This window comes from Pan troglodytes, chromosome 19 (genome assembly GCF_028858775.2).
Source record: "Pan troglodytes isolate AG18354 chromosome 19, NHGRI_mPanTro3-v2.0_pri, whole genome shotgun sequence".
Lineage (NCBI taxonomy): Eukaryota > Metazoa > Chordata > Mammalia > Primates > Hominidae > Pan > Pan troglodytes.
The window spans coordinates 60,279,436-60,301,391 of record NC_072417.2 but is presented as its reverse complement, the minus strand read 5'-3'; the positions used below and the strand labels follow the sequence as shown (position 1 = coordinate 60,301,391).

General features: G+C 38.4%; 1 protein-coding gene across 1 annotated transcript in view; it reads right to left on the bottom strand.

Moving 5' to 3' along the window:
• Nucleotides 1-21,382, bottom strand: part of MYH8 (myosin heavy chain 8) — a 31,409-nt gene extending 10,027 nt beyond the window's left edge. Inside the window, 26 exon segments of the mRNA NM_001360885.2 lie at nucleotides 51-440; nucleotides 530-620; nucleotides 708-853; nucleotides 938-1,114; nucleotides 1,206-1,448; nucleotides 3,992-4,247; nucleotides 5,699-5,835; nucleotides 5,932-6,055; nucleotides 6,348-6,465; nucleotides 6,550-6,637; nucleotides 8,749-8,816; nucleotides 8,931-9,240; nucleotides 10,419-10,589; nucleotides 12,009-12,158; nucleotides 12,249-12,367; nucleotides 13,543-13,681; nucleotides 13,833-13,936; nucleotides 14,027-14,125; nucleotides 14,757-14,820; nucleotides 14,933-15,025; nucleotides 15,113-15,221; nucleotides 15,322-15,349; nucleotides 18,287-18,443; nucleotides 18,529-18,672; nucleotides 19,659-19,898; nucleotides 21,304-21,382. Of these exon segments, the coding sequence (NP_001347814.2) occupies nucleotides 51-440; nucleotides 530-620; nucleotides 708-853; nucleotides 938-1,114; nucleotides 1,206-1,448; nucleotides 3,992-4,247; nucleotides 5,699-5,835; nucleotides 5,932-6,055; nucleotides 6,348-6,465; nucleotides 6,550-6,637; nucleotides 8,749-8,816; nucleotides 8,931-9,240; nucleotides 10,419-10,589; nucleotides 12,009-12,158; nucleotides 12,249-12,367; nucleotides 13,543-13,681; nucleotides 13,833-13,936; nucleotides 14,027-14,125; nucleotides 14,757-14,820; nucleotides 14,933-15,025; nucleotides 15,113-15,221; nucleotides 15,322-15,349; nucleotides 18,287-18,443; nucleotides 18,529-18,672; nucleotides 19,659-19,868 (3,735 nt within the window). The 5' untranslated portion in view covers nucleotides 19,869-19,898; nucleotides 21,304-21,382.
• Nucleotides 21,383-21,956: the final 574 nt, after the last annotated feature.

Genomic DNA, 21,956 nt, shown 5'->3' with positions numbered 1-21,956 from the left:
ATGGGTGTTCTTACAAATGATTACCTTCATTTAGAGACAGTATTGTGTACCTTGGCTTTGGAAATGGCCTCTGCGTTACTGCTGAGGTCATCAATCTCCATCTTCAGCTCACTCTTCTCCTTCTCCAGCTTCTGTTTGACCCGCTGCAGGTTGTCAATCTGCTCCCCAAGCTCAGCCATACTGTCTGCGTGCTTCTTCCGAAGAGCAGCCACCATAGCTTCATGCTGCAGGGTGGCCTCCTCCAGGTCCCTGCGCAGTTTCTGAAACTCAGCCTCCCGCTTCTTGTTCAATTCCACCTGAGCAGAAGTTGCCCCACCGGCTTCTTCCAGCCTCTCGCTGATCTCCTCCAGTTCCCGGGAGAGGTCAGAGCGCTGCTTCTCCGCTTTGGCTCGGGAGGCCCTCTCTGCCTCGATTTCTTCCCCCAGCTCCTCAATGCGGGCCTGGGAACGAAAGAAGCACATAAACATAAACTCATCTCAACTTCAGTGTTTTTTTGGTGTGCAGAAAAAATAGAGGTGAGATGACTCACCTGCAACTCTTTGATCTTCTTCTGTAGTTGAATTTCTACAGCTTGCTCATCTTCAATTTTGCTTATCAAATTGCTAATTTCAAATTCTTTCCTTTAGAAAGAAGAGCAAGAAGTATTAATACTCATGTGAATTGAAAGATGATATCACATAGAAGTTTTTTTTCTAAAAGGCTCCTACTTTTCAAGCTTTTCATCAAGTTGCTGTTTGTCATTTTCCATGTCCATTGTGGATTCTTGGGCCAATTTGAGGTCACCCTCCAGTTTCCGCTTTGCTCTTTCTAGATCCATTCGAAGCTTCTTTTCTTGTTCCAGAGACCCTTCAAGCTAATAAGAAAGTAAATATGGTAAAAATTGAAAGTATATATTTTTAAAAAAAATCTTTCAAAGGGATATTTAAAATGTGCTTACATCATCCACTTGCTGTTCTAGCTTGGTTTTAGCTTTGGTCAGGGTGTTGACTTTGTCTTCCTCTGCCTGCAGGTCATCCAGGGTCTGCTGGTGGGTCTCTTGGAGAGCCTTCTTCTCCTTGGACAGTTTTGCAATGGTTTCATCCAGGCCTGCCATCTCTTCTGTAAGATTTTTCACCTACAAAGGTTAAGAAAGAGATTATTTCTCCTATAAAACAATTTAGTTGGTGGCAGAACCTCTATACAGTATTGTAAAATATGACTGATACCTTGTTCTCCGTGGCATGTTTCTCCTTCTCAACCTTGGCCAGTGTCAGCTCAAGGTCATCAATGTCTTTCTTGAGTTCTGAACATTCATCCTCCAGTTTCCTCTTCTTGGCTGTCAGCTCAGCATTGATCTCTTCCTCCTCCTCAGCTCTTTCAGTCACCTCTTTGATTTTGGCCTCAAGTTGGATTTTGTTTTTAATCAGTTGCTCACACCTTTCCTCTGCATCAGCCAAGCTATCTGCTTCCTATGGAGAGATTCATTCAGATACTTAGAGTCTGTTACTTATTTTGAAACTTGGTGTGTTTTTTTGCGCAAAAATAATAGTGTTTTATTGAATTCTGTTGAATTTTTCAGTATGAATATAAATTTAATTTAATCGAACATTATTACATGGTCTGGAGAAATGCAGCTTATTGGAAGTGAGACTATAGCTTTAGAAGCAAACTAGTTTGCAAAGTTATCGGATTGGAGCTATTGATTATTTAAAAAATAATTTGTAGAAGAGTGGAAAGACCTCTAAATCGGGCAAAAGGAAGCCTGGGTTCTTGTCCCAATATTGTTTGCATATGTATGACTTTGGGCAAATTGCTTTATTCCTTTTATTCTCAATTTTGTATATATATATATGGGTTGGAATAAATGATTGCCAAGAGCTTTTCAGCTATAATATTTAAAGATTTTGATTTAGTTAAATTGGTTAGTTTTGGTTTTGATTATTCCCTGTCCCCCTGAAACCAATAATTGCTAGGCTGTATTGAAGACAGAAAAAGAAGAAAAATAATTTAAATACATTTCCATGTAGTATTTTTTAATACACTAAAACCTTCCTGGTAGTTCATACAGTGCTATAATTGTTCAAAATTTACATTTCCATTTAAAGAATTACCCATTAGTCTTAAGGTGAATTTTATTTTTTGGAACTTTTACCCCAACTTTTATTTTGAAAACTGTTAAACTTACTGAATAGCTGTATGAATAATACAATAAATTGCCATATACCATTTACCTAAATCCTCATATTTTTAACATTTTACTATTTTTTCTCTCTCTAAACACACACATAGACACATATATATGCACATGTGTGTGCACACACACACACACTCTCCTAAATCATTTGAAAGTAAATGGCAGATATCGTATTTTAGCATTTCTCTCCTAAGAACATGAACATTCTCCTATATAACTACAATACTGTTATTACAAATGAAAATATTAATCACTGATACAATAATATTATCTAATATACAGTCTATATTCAGATTTCCCCAGTGTAACAAAAATGTTCTTTAAGTTTTGTGGTTTCATTGTTTTATTTTTATACACAACATGGGCAATAGGCCTAAACTGCAACATAATTTTCAGAGAGTTGTACCATTGACTAGGCTAGAGGTTCTCATGCCCAGGACAGTTCTAGTTAAGGAAAGATTGATGAACTGTTCTTAGCCCTTTCTGCTTTTGTGTTTTTGTTTGCTTTTGTTTTCCCATTCCCTTCTAAATCTGGTTAATGTGGAAAGTCTATGTTGAGCCCCTGAAATTTTGAAAATGTTCAAACCCATATGTCAAGTTAGGAAAAAAAAATAGAATGAACAGTGATATGTTATGAACCTAGATTTACCAGTTGCTAAGTTATGCCACATTTGCCTTGTCCATTCCATTTGTGGCCCTCTCCCCTCCCCCCATAATTATCAAAATGAATTTTAGAATATATGAGAAAATGTAATTCTCAGAAACTGTATAGCTCAATAAAGTTTTTATAAGTGACTAATGAAAGGATTCAAATAAAAATCAATCCAGTCTAATTTATTAGGTTACCTTGGCCTGGGGAATATTTTTTAACTTCCCAGTGTTTGTTTTGTTCTTGAGTTTAAAAAACGTTTAAATGGAATATAATGGGAACTTATTGGGGGATTCTTTTCTTTTTTCTTTTTTTGAGCTTTACTGCTTAATATATTTATTTTTAATAGTGATACACTCAATATATATTTACTCACTGACTAATGATAACTGTGAAAAGATGGTAAGATAGAGAGGCTATGGTCCTGTGCTTTTGGAAAAATGTAACCTTCATATAAATGAAGGTATCAGAAGGAAAAATTGAAAGTTGCTGAAAAAAAAGTGGGAAAACTATCCTTTTCACAGGTTAGTTTATGATATTGTTAGGTTTGTTGAACCAAGGAAATGGGAGGTTACCTTTGACCAAAGTGCTCATGCCAAACCTACTCCCCACCCCAACTGCCCCTCCTTCCTGCACCAATAAACAGACCCTAGGAACTAGAGATTTGTATCAGAGGAAGAATCAGGAGGACACATTGCTCTGCCTGACATGCTGGTAGTTCAGTTCCATTAAATACAGATAGATTTATTGAGCTAAATCTTGGGGGTTGGGGAAAGGAGATACAGAAATAAATAAGTTTGAATTTAAATACAATCTCATAGACTTGCATTTAGAAAATAGGGCTATACTTTTAATGCTGGGCTAAAGTAGCCCAGGCAAAGGGGTAAAATATTTGACTGAGACTTGGGGGATTGGCTTTAAGCTACTTCCTTCATGGCTGTTAAATTTTGTGATATTATTTAAACAAATTCTTCAATCTTTCCTTTTCCCATTGTAACTTGGAAATACTTGTGCCTTTTCTTCCCCATAGAATATTAAAAGATAAATGAGGTATTAAAAACAGCAACTTGAGATTTTCTTTCAAGTAGAGATCATTTGTAAATCCAAAGTATATGTGTGTTTCAAAAAAGCTTCAGTAACATGGTACATTCAGAATATGGAGTACTCACAGATTGAACCTGGAGTTGCAGGTCATTTTTCTCTTTTAAGAGAGTGACCATTTTTTCCTCTAGCTCCTTCCGTTTTGCCTCTGACTTGGCGAGTTCATCTTTGGTTTTCTGGAATTCTTCCTTCATGGTGGCCATCTCTTTCTCGGTCTCTGCACTCTTGAGGAGGGGCTTAATCTTGAAAAAGAGTTTCATCCAGGGCCAGTGCTTGACGTTCATGAAGGCACGGACATTATACTGGATGCAGAAAAGTGCTTCTCTGCGATGACGTGAAAATATCAGTGTAGACTGATCCATCAGAGCCAATGTTATTGTTACTTATCACACACAAATTTCCCTTTTAATGAATGCCCCTCACAAATAAATATGTCACATTCTCTATATATTATATGCAGGCTTTACACACACACACACACACACGTGTACACACATTCTCACGCTCACACTCATGATCAGTAGCCCTCAGTATAACCACTTTGCTAATATGAGTACTGTTCATATTGAGCACATCTTCTGTGTTCTCAATCCCTATCAAACTAGCAAAGAGAGTGACTTTAGGGGTGAATATTTTGAATGTATGATCAGCACATACCATTTGACATATGACAGTATTAGTGATTTGAGGGTGGGCATGGCGATTCCATGTTGATTGTGCTGCCTGTCTGTGGGCATATGGATGAGAACTGTGAAATGACATAGGTTGCCTTCTGAATGGCCCACCTAAACTGAGCGAATGATTTGTCATCTCTTCCTTGAAGTTGCTCCTCTTATTTTGAACAACACTGAATTATCCACTCTATAAACTTTTTTTGCTAGCTTCTTCAGATAATACACTGGCTTATCTCAAATTCTTTCAAGTGCCTCAGTCTTAACTGATTAATTGGATTGTTAATATTTGCGAGGCATTCAGCATCTGTTGAGCTCTAAAATTTATTTTATTGAAATAAAGTGAAAAATAGTAATATAAGGTACCCCTACTGCAAACTATAGCCATAGACTGGCTAGGTTTGACTACTTGTAGCAATGTGTATGTTTCTTCAAGCTTGTTAAAATGGAAATTCTATCTCTATAGGTCCAGTTTTTAAGACTTGTAACTCTGTGAAAGCAGATACCTTGACACAAACCATAACATTCACACATGGGAAAGACTCAGGAACACTTCCAGTGCAGGCCTAAATGATTACAGATAAGAAAAATGAATGCACAGTGTGTGTGTAAGTAGAGGGAATGCAGTAGTGTTGGGTAGATAAACTGGGTGAGATTAGTTACAGAAAGGGGAAATTAAAGTTTTAAATTGGTAAATAGATAAATTAGGATGAGGGGAGAGATGAGATAAGAAGATAAGCAAATGAGAGATTAGTAGATAAGCAAATTGTTTAGCCTGGCTGGAAAAGGCTATGTGCTTGGAAATGATAGATGAGGTGGGGAATAGAGAGGGCCTTGACAGGCAAGCAAGCAACTGGCTTGATGAAAATACTGCTTACTGCAAACTATTCCTGTGGCTGTATCTGAGATGGCTGGAGGTAGGAGAGAAGTTTTGAAAGGAATCCAAGTGTGAGAGCTGAAGCAAAGGCTGCTGTGTTGTAGGAGTGAGTTCTGAATTGGGTGAGAGGAACTATTAGCCACCAAATGAAAGAATTAATGAATGAAGAAGACTGATTGATAGTCCTTAAGGGACCTTATAATTCTGATATTCTGAATGATTGTTACCTCCTTTGCAACATCTTCTGATATTCTACCCTCATTAGGAATCCCCTACAGACAGCTTGTGTTCTTGTTATAATTTGGGCTAATTTTTCATCTCTCATTTCTTCCAGAAGACCCAGAAGTCCAGCTTTGAAGAAAACCTGGAGAAAGAGAGAGTCACAAATCATCTCCATACTGCAGGAGATGCAGAAATGGCGGAAGGTACTGGGATCAGGTGTAAATAAATAACGATATACCTTGGTATGTCCAAATTTATATTGAGTATGATCAATATCAATAGATGCAAGAAGTTTCTCAGAAGCCTTCTTGCTGTCAATGAACTGTCCCTCTGGAATAGCACTTGCATTTAAAACCTTGTATCTGCTCAGTTAAAGAAAGAAAGAATGGTTAGGAAAATGTGACCACATGCCAACAAAATGACACCAAAAAGAAATATCAACAAACATCTGAGAGTAGAAATAAAAGTGGAAAATCCAACTGCCGTTTAAGGACAGATAGTAAAACAATATGATTTTCTGTTGCATGCCTGCTTCCTGTTATCCTTCTAACCTGTTGTATTATCCTACCACCACAAGACTATATTATTCGACTTCTTAATTTTTTAATATATACTAATTCACAGTGTTAATGAAATACGTCAAAGAAGACTGACCTTTGTTTGAAATCGCCATATAAGATTCTGCTTGGGAATCCTTTCCTACAGATGCGGATGCCTTCCAGCACACCATTACACCTCAGCTGGTGCAACACAAGTTCATGTTCCATTGCCCCTAAAAATATAGAACAGTACTTATTAGTGGGCATTTAACTTTCAAACCTGTGCCTGTTTGATTATTTCACTCTCTGTGTCTTACCAGGAGTTTTGGTTTCATTGGGAATGATACACCGTACGAAATGAGGGTGTGTGCTCCTCAGATTCGTCATCAATTTATTTAAATTTTCCTAGAAAACCAGACAGAAAGGACTTGATGAAAAAGTTCTATTTCAGGTTGTTTTTTGTAATTATATGGAATGAACCTAGACAGTCCTTTAACTACTAGGCATGCATCTGTGAGGCTTCAATTGCTCTGTATTTTGAGGGTCTCAAGAGTTCTAGCCTGCCAAATAACAAAAAGGCCAAAGTGCTTGGAAGGAATGCACATCTCCAAGGTATTCCTTTGTAACACCAGGGATCTGTCTCATAAACAAATTGCAATTCAGTAACCTTGTGATGTACAAGGAAGGGTTCTCAACCGAGAATCACAAGACAAAACATGATGGCTTTGCTATGCCACTAATGAACTGCCTGACTGTATAAAATCCATTTTGTTTCTCTGGGCATTATCTGAGAATAGTTGAGATTGTTTGTGAGGTCTCTTTCATCTCTCTCAGTGCTAATAATTTTCACAGTAGCAGTTTACAGTGGTAACCTAAGTTAGCAATTGTCCTAACTTTTGCCTTTCCTTCCTTGAGTGTAATATTTCCTGGGACCTCTTGACCTCTTGTTTTCTTTTGGTTTTTGAAGAGTCTAAAATTGTGAAACTGGCCAGGCATGGTGGCTCACGCCTGTAATCCCAGCACCTTGGGAGGCCAAAGCGGGCGGATCATGAGGTCAGGAGTTCGAGACCAGCCTGGGCAATGTAGTGAAACCCCATCTCTACTAAAAATACAAAAATTAGCCAGGTCTGGTGATGGGTGCCTGTAATACCAGCTACTCGGGAGGCTGAGGCAGGAGAATTACCTGAACCCATGAGGTGGAGTTTGCAGTGAGCTGAGATTGTGTCACTGCACTACAGCCTGGGTGACAGAGCAAGACTCTGTCTCGAAAAAAAAAATAAAAAAATAAAAAAAATAAAATTATGAAACTATATAACCTTGGGTTGGTGGGTGTTGGGTACCTGAGACTAGATATACTCTTAAGAAGGCAGATTTTTTTTTTTTTGACAGAATCTCGCTCTGTTGCCCAGGCTGGAGTACAGTGGTGCAATCTCGGTCCACTGCAACCTCTACCTCCTGGGTGCAAACGATTCTTCTGCCTCAGCCTCCCAAGTAGCTGGGACTATAGGCGTGCACCACTACGCCCGGCTAATTTTTATATTCTTAGTAAAGATGGGGTTTCACCATATTGGCCAGGCTGGTGTTGAATTCCTGACCTCGTGATCTGCCCGCCTCGGCCTCCCAAAGTGCTGGGATTTACAGGTGTGAGCCACTGCGCCCGGCCAAGAAGGCAGATTTTTTCCCCCACAGCTCAGTTAACCATTAGGAAATGAAGAAAATAAGTAATGTGAGTTCCTAATTTTGAAAACATGTATGAAAACAAGTTGATAAAAGTCTATTTGGTAAGATAATGCAAATTGGTTGTGAGAAAGAAAAAGAACAAGAGTAGTTTTCTTGTTTAGATCATAGGTCGTATGTCGTGTCTGTATTTTAGTTTTATAAGGAATGAGACTTAGCCATACACATTTTGATTAAAAAGTCATTATTAGTCCATATATAAGAACCAGTTTTTAAGCTACATAGGAAAATCACATTACTTTGTAGTGAAATTATTATTCTTTAATCTCAAGAGATATTTTGTATCTTAATGATCCATTTAAGTCACTGGGCTTGGCTTTAGATGATTTTCAGCTGTAATGAAAAATTAAATTCACCTCAGAGGACAAAGATATGTTTTGGTGAAAGATGTCATAAAGAGTGTATCTGAGGCTCATTCTCAAAGAGGAACTCAGGAACGTTTTCAAAGGGCAACATTCAAAGCGGAATAAGAATATGGCCTTCCACAGGGACAGCTTTGAAGTTTAGCTATACTTCTTTAGAAATCAGCCTCATTATATAATGAGAAAGTTTCTAAGGACATTTTGGCAATCCTGAATACATTAGATAATCATAATAAGGAATAATGGGTAAAGCATCCGTTCCTACAGGAGTAGTATTTCTTTGGCTATACTCTGACGAGAGCTGATATTTGAAGTGATTCCTATTAACATTTTATTGCCTCATAATTTTTTCTAAATCCTTAATTATGATAATTCATAGAAACTGAGTAGATATTTCAAATTAAATTTGTACTTTACCCTGAAAAGGGCAGACACAGTCTGGAAAGAAGAGCCCTTTTTCTTAGCACCTTTCTTCGCGCTGCTATCTGAGGTAAAAAGAAAACCCATGAATAAGAATAGAATACCAGAGGCTTATATGAACATGTATTATAACATTATGTGAGAATGGATTTAATTTAGATTAAGGACACAGAAAGTACCTGCTTCAGCACTAGCATACGTGGAAAAGAGACTGGCTAGAGTCTTCATTGCAGACTTCTGGTACAGCCCAACCACAGTATCATTCAGGGGGTCCTTATTTTTGTCCAGCCAGCCAGTAATGTTGTAGTCCACAGTGCCAGCATAGTGAATCAGAGAGAAGTGGGCCTCAGCCTTGCCTTTGACCACCTTGGGCTTCTGGAAGTTGGCAGACTTGCCCAGGTGCTGGTCATACAGCTTGTTCTTGAAGGAGGTGTCCGTTGCCTTAGGGAACATGCACTCCTCTTCCAGGATGGAGAAGATGCCCAGTGGCTGAATTCAGAAAAGTAACATTGGTGTCAACCTAACTTCTCTCAAAAGATACAGACATGGTGGCTGTCATTTGATTGAATTATGAGCACCCCAATTAAATATATGTATGAAATAAACCAGGGTCACAGCTCGAAGAAGTCCCTTGTTATCACTAGAATGACTTTTCCACTATTCTTCTCACATTCAATCTGTAGCATTACTTTCAATTAAAAGAATAGCTGGATACAAACTTCCTCAACACCGCATGTTAAAATGTTATGTATTATTACACTTTTTTCCTATTCAGTGAATAAATCTATTGTCAGAGTTTTTCTTCGTTATGAAAATAGCTTACTGACTTATGATGTTGACTCTATGCAGTAATTAAACAGTATAAACAACCAAATTTTATTCAAGATATTTGGGGTATTTAATTTCTTTAAAATAGATTATAGGCTGAGCACAGTGGCTCATGCCTGTAATCCCAACACTTTGGGAGGCCAAGACAGGAGGATCCAGGAGTTCAAGACCAGCTTGGGGACCATGGCAAAACACCGTCTCTACAAAGAATACAAAAATTAGCTAAGCATAGTGGCACATGCCTGTGGTCCCAGCTACTCGGGAGGCTGAGGTGAGAGGTTCGCTTGAGCCTCGGGGTTGAGGCTTCAGTGAGCTGTGATTGCACCACTGCACTTCAGCCTGGGTGACAGAGTGAGGCCCTGTCTCAATAAATAAATAAATAAATAAATAAAATAGATTATGAAGTGGCGTATGCAGTTTGACTTCTTGACTTTGAAGAGATTAGCTTTCATGAAAGCACTAATTGTGTCATGTGTGCATTGATTTTTATATAGAAAAATATTTTTATGTGGACATCATGGATCATAATGGAGATAGATCAAGAACTAATGAGGACAGTAGTTGTAGTAAAGCAGAACATCTCAAATAGAGTTTTCAGTGCTGTGTTAAAGTTGGATTTGATCCAGTGTCAGAATAAGAATGGTTAGAACAGAATAAAAGTAAACACTGTCAGATCTTTCTTATGTAGAAGTTAAAAAGAGGAAGTAATCTCTAAATAGTAATTTTCCAGTTTGTTCAGATCACAAACCATTTGAGATTACAGTAATACTTTCTAGAATTGCTTAAGATTTCTGGAAAGTGATCCTCACAGTCTGCCGTTCTTTGGAAACCAAACCGACCTTCTCAATGAGCTCAATGCAGGCAGCCAGGTCCATCCCAAAGTCAATGAACGTCCACTCGATGCCTTCCTTCTTGTACTCCTCCTGCTCTAGCACGAACATGTGGTGGTTGAAAAACTGTTGCAGTTTCTCGTTGGTGAAGTTGATGCACAGCTGCTCCAGGCTGTTAAACTACACAAAATAATAGAGATTTCCAACATCAAATGAGTTTTTATAGTAGTAAAATTCATTACTGAAAAAATTCTTTTATTAAAAAATGTGGAATGTAGTAATGAGATACAATTAAAACTAATGTTGTTCCTTCAAAAAATGATCATTGGCCAGGCACGGTGGCTCACACCTGTAATCCCAGCACTTTGGGAGGCCGCAGTGGGTGGATCATGAGGTCAAGAGATTGAGACCATCCTGGCCAACATGGTGAAACCCTGTCTCTACTGAAAATACAAAAAATTATCTGGGTGTGGTGGCGTGCACCTGTAGTCCCAGCTACTCGGGAGGCTGAGGCAGGAAAATTGCTTGAACCCTGGAGGTGGAGGTTGCAGTGAGCCAAGATCGCGCCACTGCACTCCAGCCTGGGCGGCTGGGCGAGACCCTGTCTCAGAAAAAAAAAAAAAAATCATTATTCACATGAGCCTTTCTCATGAATTCCAGGCATTGTTGAGGGTCCCAGATATCAATGTTAAAACAAGAGTTCTGGTAGAATTTACCTTTTCTCCTCTAAGATTGCATGGGCAAGAATATACTTTAAAAGTTCAACCATGGTCCTGTTTATGGTTTCGATTCAAAGGTAAAAGGGAAAGGAGTTGATTGGAAATTCTCACTTCTTTCACCACTCCCACTCTCCAATTCAAAATAAAGTTCACATTTTCACCTTTGGCTGTTACATTATTAAGGAAAGCTGATCTTAAGACCTTTAATATAAAGGTCTTGGTGTATAAAGTGAAATCATTAGGGTAATTTCTCTTCTATTTATATCAGACATTTAGCAAATCCCCCTTGTAGGTGTGTGAAAGCAGGGACCTGATATAGTATAGCAGTTGAAGATCTAAAAGGTCTTTGTAATAATTTACTCCTTTATTTTATAGATGGTGAACTGATGCCCTGGAGGTAAAATAGTTTATGTAAGACAAATCTGGAAGAGGAGAGACAGACTATCATCTGTCTCTAGGCTTCTACCTTTGGGCCTTTTCTTCTCTATGAAGAAGCCTTGTGTATGGATCAAATGCTGTAGATCTGGGTTGCTGTCCTGGATTTGTCTTATGCACCTTTGGGATCTTTAGCTAGTGTTTTGGTTTCCCTGCATCTTAGTTTCTTCTATATAAGTTGGGGGAATATTAGCTACTCCTTGGGTTGTTTTGAAGATTAAATATGGTAATGTTTTGAAGTCCCTAGTGTACACTGCTGGCCCAGTGAGCGTTAGCTATTATTAGTAGTACATTATGTTACCTCCTATTTTGGAGATAACCTTTGTTCTAGGTGCAGTGTTGGAGCAAGTAATATGGACGCTATAAATGTGGATGAATAATGATAATACCTAATATATCAAAGCCCACAATTGCCTCCTTCTTAATTCTTGTTAAGATAACTCACATCAAAGATTTCAAAGCCAGCAATGTCCAAGACCCCGATGAAGTACTGCCTGGGCTGCTTGGTGTCCAGCTGCTGGTTGATGCGGGTGACCATCCACAGGAACATCTTCTCGTAGACGGCTTTGGCCAGAGCACCCACCGCATTGTACACCTTCACAGATAGAATAATGTTTATTGGTATTGTTAAAGACATGCCATGAAGGCCTGAGATGTGTGTGATTCATTGAGGTCATGCACTTACCTGCTGCACAGTCTGGCCTTTGGTGACATACTCATTGCCAACCTTGACCCTAGGGTAGCAGAGGGCTTTGAGTAGGTCTGCAGAGTTCAGACTCTGGAGATAGGCTGCCTTGTCAGCGACTGCAGAGACACAGTTCAGGACATGTTGTTTCATGAAGGATATCCTCTTTTACCTAATCTTTCCATTTTTCTCCAATTCAATCTATTATTTAAATAAAAAGCTTAAATAATTCTATAAAAGGCCAAATGAGGTTTTCTAACCTTAGAGCATGTGGTTGCCAGTAAATGGTTGATTGGTTATACTGATCTTTAGTGATTTATTTCAAGTAGTTTTTAAGAAATTTTTCATCAACCGTAAACATATGTAGTATTTATTGCCGTCTTGCAGTTTTTTGTAAGTAAAAGCCATAGTCCCTGTTTTTAAGACACATTAGGTGTAGTTGGAAGGATAAGATAAATATTCACTGTTAGAGAGGGTAAAAGTCAGAATATTTTGATTCTTATCTTAGTTTTTCACCTCCCTATTAAACCTTGCTGGATTAATTTCTTTATCTACAAATGTGGAGATTAAAATTTACTGCGTGATCCCTACAGAATCCCTTTCTAAAATTCTGTCGGTGACTATAACGTAAATAAATGCCACATGTCAGGTACACCAGTAACTGCTGAAACATTTAGAGGAGGAAGAAAGAATGTCAATTCGAGGTGGTCAGGAAAGGCTTTAAGGAGCGATAACTGTCTGTCTGGGGTAGATCCTGTATATTGCGTGCTCTTTCCATACGTAGAATATATGATCTTTTTTCTCAATTCCTTTTTTTAAATCTTACTTGCTGCCTATATTGTCTATGGATTTATATACAGACAATACACACTTGCTTACAGATGACTCTAGGGGTATCTTTCTCCCCAGCCCTGTATTTGGGCAGATTCTCTGCTGTCAGTTCCTAGGGTCTTCCTATCTAGTGCTGAAATAGAGCAGTCTACAGTTATCTACATATACCCACCTTCGTTGCCAAGGCCAACCAGGAGCACTATTATATCTCATTCTGTCTCATAGTTTGTGCTTATAAGTGGCTATTGGGGTTTGTTTGTGACTTATTTGGGCTGGATGGAAATGATGGAGACATGGAGATGTAAGGAAGAGAGGGGGTGAGGAAAGCATGCAGTGTGTGTAAATGTGTATATGCCCTTCACAAGTCACAAGTCCAGCCACAAAGGAGATGTGAGTGTAAAATAGGATTTTTTTTTTTTTGCTACATTCTCTCATTAAACCCAGATAAAGTTTCATTTGGTACCTTCTGTGCCATCTGGCTCAGCTTGCTCCTCACGCTGCTTTTGCTTGAATTTCATGTTCCCATAATGCATCACAGCCCCTGTGAGTTTATAGATGGACACTTTCTCTTCAGGAGTGAAGCCCAGGATGTCAATGGCACTCTACCAGGAAAAATGAGAGGACAAAAGTTAGGGCTGAAGAGACTAACTTATAAGAGAATTTATACATATCCTAAGGTAACCACACCTACAGTAGTTTGCTATTGTCATTTCCATACATAATGGATTTTTAAAATTAGTGTTTTTGACTTACATCAGTGGCCATCAACTCTTCTTGGTCATCAATACTGGGAACTGTGATCTCCCCCTGACTGACGAAGGCATAGTCGTATGGGTTGGTGGTGATCAGGAGCATTTCTGGGTCACAGAATTCAGGGCATACATTTCACATTAGACATTGTTAATAAAAATATTAACTTCTGTCTATGACTTTAAGTTCTTTCTTACCAATTAGATCTGGCTTCTTATTGGAAGTGATCTGATAAAAAATATGGTAGCTTCTTTCCGCCTTTAGCTGGAAAGTAACTCTGGACTTTTCTAAAAGATCTGGAGAGGGAAATAGATATCGAGTTTGAAAAAAGTATCAATGCTTCTGAGATAGTAAATGAACCTCACGTCTTTGGTCAAATTTGGAGCACTACATTTGGCTCCAATGAGATTTCAACTTGATGACCAATTGCAGATGGACAGTGATTCTCACTGTCTAAGGGCAGCAACTGAAGCATACCTGCTCTAGGACAAATATATTTTTCACATGAAGGATCCATGACCTCTGTATTTTAGTTGATCCCTAATATCCCCTCCTTCTTAGGATCACCTAGGATTCACTCTGGGTGGTGAGGGCCTACCTTGGAAACATCTACCAAAACTCAGATCAGGAGCAAACCACAGAGATGTATTGGAAACCCATAAGTAGCCCAGTTTTTGTCCTGGAAAAAAATCATAGTTGCTTCTGAGGCAGGAATTTCTCTAGGATGTGTTACAGAACCATCAAGTCTGAGATTGAGATAAAGGGAGCACTCAGTGGATTATGGGTAAGCCTAGCATTAGCTTACAGGCAGTACTGGCAGCAGACTACCCTTTTAACAGGCTTCATGCACAGCAAGGGTGGCAAAATATCCCTGCAAATGAAATCACTTGTCTCTCTGTTTTGATTTTCAATGGTCCTGTTACTCACATGTTTCTATATCAGCAGATGCCAGCTTCCCCGTAGTACCAAAGTGGATTCTAATGAATTTACCCTTGAAAAGAATATTTAGTATTAGAAAACTGAAACACAAAGAGAGATGCAAATGAAATAATAATTCAGACGTGGCTACTCTGGAAGTTAGGGGTTGAGACCAAGAGACTCACAAAGCGAGAGGAGTTGTCATTCCTCACGGTTTTGGCATTGCCAAAGGCCTCCAGTAGGGGATTGGCGCTGATGATTTGATCTTCCAGAGTCCCCTGCAAAGGAAGGAGCAGTTCTCACATCTGGGACTCCAGATGTCTGAGAGCCTTGACAGAGGTTTTGACTCTGGCTATCAGACCTACCTGCATTTTGCCAGATTCATCCTTCTTCTTCTCTCCAGTAACTGCAATTGTTGCAAAGTATTGGATGACACGCTTGGTGTTCACAGTCTTTCCGGCACCAGATTCTCCGCTGTCAAACAGAAATCAGAGAAGAGATCAGAGAACTGTGGCCTGCATTGTCAACATCTAAGACAATCCTTGCAAATCAGAGAAGAAAAAAAATCACATACGTGATCAGGATGGACTGATTCTCTCGATCTGTGAAAGAATTCAAAATCATCTGTTAAAAAAATGCGTATATAATATGAAGAGTATTGAATCAGTTCAGATCAAACACAGCTTGTTCTTTTTAACTTTTTGAAGATGTCACCTTTGGTTTTGGTTTTGTGTTTATCCTCCAAAATAGCCAATTGCTTCTCAGTGTAAAATTTGTGAAAATGAAAGCAAAGAATCATCTCTTCCTTTTTGTATTTATTAATTTTTAATTGTGACGAGATACACATAACATAAAATTTACCATCTTAACCATTTTTAAGTGTAGAGATCACTGGCAGTAAGTACATTCATAAAGTTGTAAAATCATCATCACCCTTCATCTCCGTAATTCTTTTCACCTTGTCAAACTGAAACTCTGTGTCCCTTAAACTCTTAACTCCCCATCTCCTACTCCTCCCATTCCCTGGCGCCCACCATTCTACTTTCTGCCTCTGTGAATTTGACTACTCTAGGTACCTCATGTAAGAGGAATCATAGAGTATTTGTCTTTTTTGTGACTGGCTTATTTCACTCAGCATGATGTCCTCAAGGTTCATTCATATTTTAGCATATGTCAGAATTTCCTTCCTTTTAAAGGCAGGATATCTTATTGCATGTATATACCACATTTTGCTTATCCATTCATCTGTTGATGGACACTTGGGTTGCTTCCATGTTTTTGCTATTGTAAATAATGCTGCTATTAACATAGTTGTACAAATGTCTCTTCCAGACCCTGCTTCCAGTTCTTTTGGGGATATACTCAGAAGTAGAATTGTGGGATCATACTGTAATTCTATTTCTAATTTGTTGAGGAACTACTATACTGTTTCCACAGTGGCTGATCATTTTACATGATCACTAACAGTGTACAAGAGTTCTAATTTCTCCAGTTCTTGTCAAAACTTGTTATTTTCTGATTTTTTGATAGTGAACATCCTAACGAGTGTAAGGTACATATTTGATTAATTTTTAAAACATTTATTATGGAAAATTCAAACATATACAGAAGTAGAGACAATAATATAATGAATCCCCATGTGCCCATCATACAGATGCAATGGTTATTAACATTTGGCCAATTTTATATCATCTGTACCTCATCCCAATCTCACTGAATTATTTTAAAGAAAATCCCAGAATCTTATAATTGTATTTATAAATACTTCAATTAGAATTACAGAATTTTGAAGGCATAAAAGATCTTAGAAATTGCTTAGGCCAACTCTTACATTTAAGGGATAAAGAAACTGAGACCTGTAAAGGAGGAAGTGACTTTTCTAATATTAAGTACATAGCTAGTTAAGGTCAAATATATCCTCCTGGCCTCTTCCCAGCTTTTGATGTCACTAATTTGACTTCTGGCAATACTAAATAAGGAAGGGGTCTGGAATTGTGAATATTTGTGTTCATCTGTTTTATTTTCCTTTTAATCTTATATGCATTTCTAAATAATAAAAACAAATGTCACTAATTATGTGACTGATATGTTGTATTTACATCAATTTGCTGATTTGTTAAATCTCTAATTCTATAGTGTTAGATTATAGATTTTAGAGAATTCTAAAACCTAAAAATCTATTCAGGGAAAATAGATACAAATCTGGATGTTATTTAGATGTAGATATAGACATAGACTTTAGAAAACTTTAGCCTTCTCTTCAGGGAAGTCGATGCAGATTTTGCATCCTATTCAGATAGATTTGTTTTCTAGTATAAGTAAAACCGTGGAAGATTATATCACATCTAGTGGAAGCACAGATAAGAAAACAATGTTCTGGTCTCTTGGCAATGCTAAAATAACATTCACCAGCTCAAAGGCTAGAGCTCTGTACCATTTTGTACAAAAATCATGTTTGGGAGCCATAAGTAACCTTGAATTTGGAGCAGCCCCAAACAATGGGGAGCGGGGAGCTTGCTGAGTGGGAGGACAGGGGTGGTGTACATAGCTGTGTAAATGCAGCTGTTGAGTATTAAAACCTCTGAAATGAGCCAGCGTTTGGATAATTTCTGGGAGGTAGTTAGCTTCTGTTGACAATCAAAGAACAGTTTACTGGCATAGAATCCTTGTAGAATTGATGGCCAATTTGTAATGGGAGATTCCTATTTTATTCCTTACTCTTTATTCTCCCCCTCGAAAAGACAATTTAAAAACAAGTGCAAAAAAACAAACCAAAAAGAAAGAAAAAACACCTTAGTTTCCAAAATTCCATGGAACAACAGGAAACTCAGGAATAGAAAGTATTTCCAAAGGCAGTGCATTTGGTGTGTGAAGATAAAAGGTTTTAATGCTGTATTTGGGCCTATAATGCGTATCAAAGCTGGTTGTTTATGCCTTGACAAGGCAGGAGTAACAGACTTTGATACAATTTAAACATTTTTCTCAGAAAAGATTTTTTCCTTTCATTGTAGTAGGAAAGTGCTTCAAATCTTTGGGAGGAAAATCATAGCTTTCTTTACTCATGTTTTACCCTTAAAGGCTGGCAATATTAGCTGTGTCATTCAAAAATAAACATAAGAATTCACAAAGTTTTCCAGCTGTGGCTGATAACTCTTTTCGTTGATTGCTGTGAGCCTGGGTATTTTTAAAAAGTCTGTTTGAACACTTTTTTCTATCCAAATTGGAAAGTAACAAAATATGGAAAACAATAAATATGTTTACAGTGGTCTAGTAACTGTTTCAGCTAGGCTTCCACTTAACTATCTGTGTTAGCTTGGGAAGGACAGTGAATTCAGTGAGCTTCACTTTACTCATCTGTAAAATGGAGGTAGCTGCTGGGAAGAGCATAAGATGTCACAGCTGTGAAAGTTTTTTGAAAACAGTGAAGCCCCATGTGGCTAGAATGTATTATTATAACATAAAGAGGCTCGGAAGAGGTCTGTCTGTTATGCAAAGATTCTATTTACACATTTCTGTAAATAGATGCCTCACTCACTCACCAGTCAACATGAACTGATAGGCATTGTCAGAGATGGAGAAGATGTGGGGCGGGGCCTCCTGGCGCTTTTTGCCTCTGTAGGCAGCCACCACCTCGGGCTTGTACACCGGCAGCCACTTGTAGGGGTTGACGGTGACACAGAAGAGGCCTGAGTAGGTCTGGGAAGATCAGAACATTTATCATTTGGATCTCGTTTTTACTCAGAGAGAGACATGAAATAAAAAGGTGTTTACAGACACTCACGTAGATCATCCAGGCTGCATAGCGCTCTTTGAGGTTGTACAGCACTCCAGGCTCGTGTAGATGAGTCATCATGGCCATGTCCTCAATTTTGTCATATTTCGGAGGGTTCATAGGGAAGACTTGGTCTTCCCTGACAGTTAGAGTCTGGTGAGTAAGCAAGAAACCAGTTCGTTTTTGTTTGTTTGTTTGAGATAGAGTTTTGCTTTTTTTGCCCAGGCTGGAGTGCAGTGGCGCGATCTCAGCTCACTGCAACCTCCGCCCTCCTGCTTCAAGTGATTGTCCTGCCTCAGCCTCCTGAGTAGCTGGGATTGCAAGCGCCCATCACCATGCCCAGCTAATTTTTGTATTTTTAGTAGAGACAGGATTTCGCCATGTTGGCCAGGCTGGTCTCGAACTCCTGATCTCAGGTGATCCACCTGCCTCAGCCTCCCAAAGTGCTGGGATTACAGGCGTGAGCCACTGCGCCTGGCTAAGACCAGTTTGTTTTAATGGTTGGAGGTAGGGTTTATGTTTGCCTGTATATTTTGGTACAAAACTATAATCACACATACTTCTCATTATATTATTTAATGTCCTCTTAAAAAAGGCATGAAATATATTCATTTCAGAGTTTAATGTTAAGAAAACCTGTTTCCTATGATGAGCTAGGACACTATCTTTTTAAAAGATTTTTTTCCTCCCACATTCTCTTATCCCAGATTTATCAGTTTATATCCTTTTTTCTTATTTTAGTAGGCTAAATTTTTATTTTTTTCTTTCCTTCATTAAGAAACTTCATGTTTTTGGAAGTAATGGGGATATTAATACATTATTTAACTAAGTAAATATTTAACTTCTGATGGGAGGAGCTTGTTTTCATTTCTCTCAAGTTTGGAGATTCAGACTAGGAAGTGGGGAATTGAAGGGAAATGGTGAAGGCCGTACATAGTGGGGTGAGGTCCTGTGCGATGTTGGGAAGGGAAGACATGAGGGACTGCTGTGAATTTCCTTTGCCTTCCACATCTAATGTCTCAACACTGACTAGAAGGGTGTTTGCATTGGCAACAGGCTTGGAGATTCCCAGTAAGTTAGGCTTCATCTTTTGAACCAAGAAATAAAATGGGGAGTATTTTCTCCCTGTTTTCACTTACTGCTCCACCTTCAGTCTTTACAGTTACTTTCCCTCCTTCTTTGCTTTGTATAGTGCTCTTCACATAGGATTCCCTGGGCTCCGCCACAAAGACAGATGTTTTAGCATCAAATGGCTTGTTTTGGGCCTCAATCCGCTCCTTTTCTGATTTTCGAAGGTAGGGAGCAGCTTCGCCAAAAACAGCCATCTCAGCGTCTGAGCTCGCACTCATGGCTGCGATTTATTTAGCAAAGGATTCTGCCTAGGGAGGAGAGAAACGGGAGAGAGAGAAATAAAAAGCAGAAGTCACAAATGTGAGTTAGGATTTGAAATGAAAGAAATGTTGAACATAGCCTGTGCTGTAACTATTCCTCCAAACTGGCACTCCCCAGTGTTCTAACATAGTCTAAAGGACAAGTATGGAGTGAGACTGTAATTCGAGATTTCATTTTTAGGACTGTGAATTTCCTTTTCAGATCACATATCTTGATCCTCAGGGATAGGGTACCTACAATTGAATTAGAATGAAACCTCTACAGCTAAAACTATTGATGGATTGTTTTATAGCAACTGTCATTATTTAATTTCCTCTCCTCTTTCTGCATAATGTTTGTCTATGCCATATGCCAGGACAATCATATAGTCAGAAAAGAAAGTTTGTCTTGTTCAAATGAAGGTTCATATTTTCAAAGCTATCAAAAAATCTTTGCCTTTTAAGATGGCCATTTTCTCTCATAAAGCAAATAATTATTTTTAACATCTTTATGTTGATATTTGGTGTTGTATCTCTCAGTGGATTGTTAGAAGAACATAATACATTCTAATACTCTGGATTTTTTGTAATTTGGGTTGTTCCCAACAGACTTAGCATTGCCTTGATTCCAAAATCTTTTTTGACATGAGAGATTTCAGCTGTCAGTTAACAGATCTAACCACAGAGGAATGAGAGCTTCAGCACAAAGGCCCTTCTTCCCACATAAATTCCATGGGGTTCTTTTCTTTCCACCCAGAAAACAGAGAAAAAAGTTTTAAGAGTACATCACATGCATGTAAGCCATTGTCTTCTGATTAATAGATAGGCCTCTGCAATGTGGACATGTTAGATTGGTTGAGTTTTTCCTTTATTTTCAATTAGAAAGTTACTTAGGGAAGGGCAGGATTCCTCTTAAATTAGTCATGGTATTTAACACCCGGTGGATGTAATACTTGCGACCTGTTAAGTAAATAATAATAAGTCTTTCTAACAACAAATAACAAATAATCAAAGGTAGCTAAAATATTTATATTTATATTTCTAGGTAAAAATCTTTCTGGAGTCTTTAAAAATGTCTATAAAATGTCCTAAGTCCTCAATGCTTTGCCATAGAAGAAGACTGGCATGGACTAGTCTATTGCCACTGGACAGTTCTAAGCACAGCTGAGAACTCACTGTCGAAGCTAATTCTGTCCTAAACGGTCTTTGAATCTTGGAACTCAAATGAGGATAGTCTCTGAGAAGAAGACATTTTGAAAAAGTTATTTTCTAGCATTTATAAACACTCATTCGGAAACACTCTTTCCTGATATAACTGCAAAAACATGGAAATGGTGTATAATTCAGGATTGTTCACAGCTTCATTAGACTATATCCCCTCTGTCATCAATAAATTAATAAAGCCAAGTCTTACCTCTGGAGTTCCAGATAAAAATGCAGGTTCAGAAGTGTTCCACTCTGTAAAACAACAAGCTTCTTATTAGTGATGCTCCGAAATTCCAATATTATAGTTACAGAATTGTTATTATAGTTACAGAATTGAAGTTTCCCTACCCCAAAGCTTGGTTCTATGAAGACAAAAGTTAAGATTGAGAGAGCAGTTTAATGCTCACAGATAACTACGAGGTCAGCTCTTTTCCCCACCTGGGGTTTTTCGAGTTCCAAGGCCTTCATCACTTACCTCTGGGTTCTTGGTGGAAATAAGGCACAAGGGTCAGTCCTGCTTATATAGGAACTAATGTGCTGATGCTGCAACTACCTCCTCTTTGTTAGGGCAAGACATTTGGCAACATGAACCCTCAGCATAGTTTGTAGTGACATTTGTCATGTTTGGATATAATTAGAAGTATTCATATCATTTTGAGTATGCAAACCAATCTCCTATAAATAATTTGACAGAGACCGATCTGCCAGCAGAGAATGCTTTCTAGTGTGCTGGGAAGGGAATCTTTGACAGTGCCTGATGGGGCCTCAGAGTAAGTTCTTAAGAGCTATATTCAATTTGGCAAACTCTTTCATGCACGCCTGTGGTAGCCAAATGATCAGATACCCGGGGCACACGGCTGT